This window comes from Harmonia axyridis, chromosome 3, assembly GCF_914767665.1.
Source record: "Harmonia axyridis chromosome 3, icHarAxyr1.1, whole genome shotgun sequence".
NCBI lineage: Eukaryota > Metazoa > Arthropoda > Insecta > Coleoptera > Coccinellidae > Harmonia > Harmonia axyridis.
This window is the reverse complement of record NC_059503.1, coordinates 59,444,891-59,450,006: the sequence shown is the minus strand read 5'-3', so window position 1 is coordinate 59,450,006 and position 5,116 is coordinate 59,444,891. Positions and strand designations below refer to the sequence as shown.

General features: G+C 32.5%; 2 protein-coding genes across 2 annotated transcripts; both read right to left on the bottom strand.

Moving 5' to 3' along the window:
• Positions 1 to 1,275: 1,275 nt before the first annotated feature.
• On the bottom strand, positions 1,276 to 2,365 carry LOC123675562 (esterase AGAP003155-like). The gene is made up of 2 exons (XM_045610935.1): positions 1,939 to 2,365; positions 1,276 to 1,810 (listed from the first exon to the last, which is right to left on the bottom strand). The coding sequence occupies exons 1-2, from the start codon at positions 2,267 to 2,269 to the stop codon at positions 1,449 to 1,451; spliced, it is 693 nt and encodes a 230-aa protein (XP_045466891.1). The 5' UTR covers positions 2,270 to 2,365; the 3' UTR covers positions 1,276 to 1,448.
• Positions 2,366 to 2,758: 393 nt separating this feature from the next.
• LOC123675561 (esterase AGAP003155-like) lies at positions 2,759 to 3,820 on the bottom strand. Its single transcript, XM_045610933.1, has one exon. It carries the CDS (start codon positions 3,726 to 3,728, stop codon positions 3,045 to 3,047), a length of 684 nt encoding a protein of 227 aa, XP_045466889.1. The 5' UTR covers positions 3,729 to 3,820; the 3' UTR covers positions 2,759 to 3,044.
• Between the last annotated feature and the right edge of the window lie 1,296 nt (positions 3,821 to 5,116).

Here is a 5,116-nt window from a genome sequence, read left to right as displayed (position 1 = left end):
TGTTTATAATTATTTTCGAATTAGTTTAATTCAATTTGAACATTGAGGAACTTCTGGTGTTTTTCTCAAACGAAGATGGAGGAGGACATACAGTGTTGGCAATTTGATATCATGGGATGTATGATCTACTCGTTGGAAAGAAATGCATAAAGAATGCCGTCCAAAAAAAGTGTGAAACCCCGTCGCCGCCATTTTTTTCAAAAGAATCCCATTAACTCATGAACAGTTTAGTTTTTACTATAGTATAAGGAAAGGATAGTAAGCCAGTGTAGTGCTTTTTTCGATTTTGTTGATGTTGAGCGCCATCTAGTTGTACTCACGTTTTACTCGAATTTTACTGTCAAAAATTGGTCCGTAAAGTGGAGCCCTCTGAAAAAATAGGTGTTATTTTGAAGAACTAAAATATTTGAAATAGAGTGGTCAGAAGATTTCTATATTTTGATATTTTTTCTGCTCTGTAATAAGCATTTACGCCAGTGGTGTGTACTTGTGATAACTTAATAATAACATAAAAATTGTTGGCAATGTCATGCGACCCCTTTTCAACCACGCCACTGAATGAATTATCGTATTATTTCTGCGCCATCTATAGCTCATGATTCAGTGCCATCTATTATCGAGTTACTCCTCCAAATCCAACTACAGTAGTGACCCCTGGTGACTATTTCCTTGCCGTCAAACGGCGGTTGGCTTACTATCCTTTCCTTATACTATGTTTTTACCCAAGGTATGGCATATAGCTGAAATTGTCATCAAAAAAGCTATTTAATGATGCAATAATATACTGGGTGTGCCATATAAAATAAGGAAGTAGAAGTATGTTTCTGGTATGACCGGAAGTTCTATAGATCTGAGAATATTTTAGCGAGAACGATCATTGTCTCAAATAGCGATGGGACGAGTTGTATAATTCTCAACTCCCGAGTTCAGTTCGGTGAAGGAATCAATGGTGATCAAGGTTATTTTTGATTTTAATAATTTTTGACAGGTTATTTGCAGGATATAGATACAATAATCATTTTCATGTGATGAATTTATTCATAGGAATAATGTTCTACTTCTGTATCATTTTTCACAGTTTCCATATTTATTTGGTCTAGAGGCATTCTTGAATGAATAAATGATATTTTCTGTACTAAAAACAAAATTAAAATATAATGTCTATCTTCTAACAGACAAATCTTTGAGGGTATTATTCCCAACATTTCTCAAAACAAGTGAGAAAATTATTATTGGACCTTTCATTATCAAATTAATTTTTAGGATATTCCTATCTAATTTTTCTTTTTTAATCGTTTATTTTAGACATCAAAAACAGTTGTACAAAACTGTCACTGAGGCCTTTAGCTAATACATAACAATAATATAATAATAAATAACAAGTGTAAAAATATAAAAAAATTTACAAATTTACCAAATTAACTTTGGCATGCTTTATTGTAATAACGTTAAGAATTCTTCAAATCAAAATGGAATTTGAAAAAGTCCTGGTATGGTTTTTTTTGAACAGAAGATGCTGGTACAAAGTGACCTCCAGAATGTGTTACTATAAGAGGATCTTTGAAGCAGTTACTCAAAGCTTCGCTCATTTGAGACGGTATTATCTGATCGTTTTCTCCAAATACATGCAAACTTGGTAGTTTAATAATATCTTGGTAATATTCAGCATGTGGTGTGCTACCTGATTTAAATCCTGCTATCATTATAGCAAATTTGAATTTAATATTCAATAGTCCTCTTTGTTGAAGATGGCACAGAAGTGATACTAAGCAGGCGCCTTGGGAGAAACCCCAAATTCCGTCAAAACCACCTGAAATAATGAAAATACAATTTTATATAATTGTATAACAATTAATTTTTCATTCAGAATGGATCTGTTCAATATTAGTAATACTAATTATCATTTTTGTGAATTACTAATCTGAATAGTTTATTCACCAAATTTTTCGAATGCCTCCGCAACTAATTCAATACTCTTTTCAAATCCAATTGCTGGACCACCTGTTCGGATTCCTCGAAAACTATTATCTTCTCTGTTAAAGAACCAGCCGTACTGTTGATCATTTTCACTTTGACCAACATCAATATTTTCTGTATCACTAGGAATTAAAACTTTATGAGGTGCTGTTATAAATGTAAATTCAGCCCATTTGTTTACTATTTTTCGAAAAGAACCAGTTTTTTGACGAAAAGCATCGGCATTTTGCCTGTAACCATGAATTGCCAGTATTTTGAGTTTTTCATTATTCATTTTATTTTCACAAGTCATCAGTAAATTTGTTGAAATTTATTATTTTAATTGTGAAATTAGCTTTAATTTTTACACAGGTTAAACCATAGAGTTCTATTATTAAATCTTATGAAATCATTGATATTTATTTTAAAGTTCAAGTATTTGCCTTTCTCGAGGATATAATCAAAATCAAATGCTAAATAATTCTTAACACATTTGTAAATCACGGAGTTCAATACAAACATAATTTTCTTTAAAAATTCAAAAACCAATTAAAAGTCAAAGATGCGTTTTATTGAAATTTTTTTTAGTTCATTATAGGTGTTTACCACTTAATTTTAACAATAATAATTAGTAAGCTTTACTGATTGATTCATTGGGTTAAGGGTTGATGAGACGTCATCAAATTAATCAAAAATATAACCAACATTATTGTTTGAAATGATGAGGAAGAGAATTAATAAATTATTTTTACCATATTTACAATTTTGGAATATTGATTAAATAATACAAGTACCAGCAAAATTAATAGAATTAGGTTATAAATTTAATTTATTTGATGAAAATAAAAACACTGATGGATTTACGATTAATCATTAGACATTTTGCTGAAAATGCAGACTATATTCAACGTCAATACAAATATTTCAATAATTCCTGTATATATAATATACAATAAGCATCATTTGTAGTAAGTAAATTTCCAATCTGTGTGAATAAAATAAATTAAAACATAAGTAGTTATCACATGGATTAATTTATAGGTATCAAAATACAAAGCTCTGAAGATTAAATTCTACAGTTTACTGAATTATGACAAATTTTTAGATAAATATTGATTGTATATGAAGTTATGATAATCTTCCATTTGTTCAGGAGTTGTTGGAATAATATGACCTCCTGGATGCCTTACTATAATAGATTCTTCAAATGCCTCTGCTAATAATTCACTCATATTTGTAGGAATTATTCTATCGTCATCTCCAATTACATGTAAGGTTGGTATTGGGATAATATCGCTAAAATATTTCAAATGGGGTAAACATTTCGATTTGAAACCTGATATGATAATAGCAAAATTGAATTTTGTTTTTATTAGTCGACGATGTTGAAGATCACATAGTAAAGCCACCAGACATGCACCCTGGGAGAACCCCAAAATACCATCAAATGGACCATATGTTTCAACTATGGATTCAATCAGTGTTATTGTCTCTTCAAACCCTGTTGCTGGCCCTCCATTCCTTATGCCTCGATTTGTCAAATTATCCCTATTGAAGAACCAACCAAACTGATTTTTATTCAATTTGTCACCCACCTTCAAATCATCTGGATCGTCCACCAGAAGTACTTCATGAGGAGCAGTCACGTACACAAAATTTACCCATGGAGATAATGCGTCCACCAATGGTTGGGTAATTTTTTTGAATTTCTCAGCATTTTGTCGGTAACCATGGAGAGCTAAAATTTTAAGTTTATCATCTGACTCTGACATATTGAAAAACTTAGTACCGGTTGGCGTTTTATGTTGTTTCTAGAATCTAAGAGTAAATTAAGGTTATGTTTTTATTTATTGCTAAAATTTGTGGAACTGTGGAAGGTCTCTATTCTATGGTTCTACCACACTAGCACAGAGTTAAATAACATTTTTAGATTAGTCCATGGCCTATATTTAATGTTTTCTACAGAAACTGATTGTTGTGATGTCCTTCCTTCAAAAACGCCATTATGAGGCTAAAACATATGTAGGATAAATTAAAAATAAAATGAGAAATTAATCAACTTTTTACTTTACTTTTTACAGAAATAAGTGCGAGAATCACAAGATAGTATTCAATTAAATACTCCGAAATTCGAGGCTTTATTGTAAAAAACTGGTTATATATTTATGATTCAAAGCATTGTCGTTCGCAGGCCACTACCTTTCTCCATCTTTCGGACATCGTACGAATCCCGCGTTGAAAAAACTGGCCATCTTTTGAAGCAATCCACGAATCGATCAAATTTTTCACTTCTTCATAAGAGTGTTGTACTGTGGTTGTTTGTCTTTCAATGCTCGGCTCAAACGTATTATTATTGCAAAATGGCGGAAGCAAAGTTGTACACTTGAAACCATGTTTAGCAAGGGGCTTCATCAGTGACAAGCATATTTGATATATCGAAAATTCATGAAAAAATTTAAAATATTAAGAAATTAGGGTCGGTGCCTTTACTGCTTTTGAATACATTGTTACTCAGAAGATCTGACCCGATACGAGTGACCGAACTTATCTTGAATATGGATTATTACTTGCTGATGTCTAGCCGCATTGGCAGTAGAATATGATACGGTTTTTAGGGATGAGCGTTGCGATGAAAAAATTAATGAGTATCTTCAACTTCGTCTTATTAGTGTCAGTGAGCAAATTGAACCATTCGGGTCCCAGGCCATCTGAGATCACAGAAAAATCCGACTGAAACCAATTCGAATTTTGAAAACGAAGAGTGACAAAAATTTGACGAATAATTATACCGGTGGCGGGATGATAACTTCATACCTGAATCACAGCACGATTTTCGAAAAACAGGTCAACCGTTTCAGTAATGATAGACCTAATGGACACCATAATCGAGGCTCACAATAATAATGAGGAAGTGGAGTTGGTCAGCATAGACCTGAGCAAGGCTTTCGACAGCGTTTGTCATAGAATTCTCCTCGACAAACTAAAATATTATGGAATAAGAGGAAAAGCTCTTAACATGTCCTACCTAGCAAAGAGGTCGCAGGTAGTGAGGTGGAATGGCACGGTTTCCAATTTGAAGGAAATAAATGTAGGGGTACCGCAGGGCTCGAGTCTAGGTCTGATTCTTTTTATCGTCTTCACAAATGACCTACATGTCAAC

Coding starts and splice junctions, on each gene's coding strand:
- LOC123675561 (XM_045610933.1), bottom strand. CDS start 3,728: ATGTCAGAGTCAGATGATAAACTTAAAATTTTAGCTCTCCATGGTTAC.
- LOC123675562 (XM_045610935.1), bottom strand. CDS start 2,269: ATGACTTGTGAAAATAAAATGAATAATGAAAAACTCAAAATACTGGCA. Junction 1,811..1,938: donor GGAGGCATTCGAAAAATTTG/GTGAATAAACTA, acceptor TCATTATTTCAG/GTGGTTTTGACGGAATTTGG.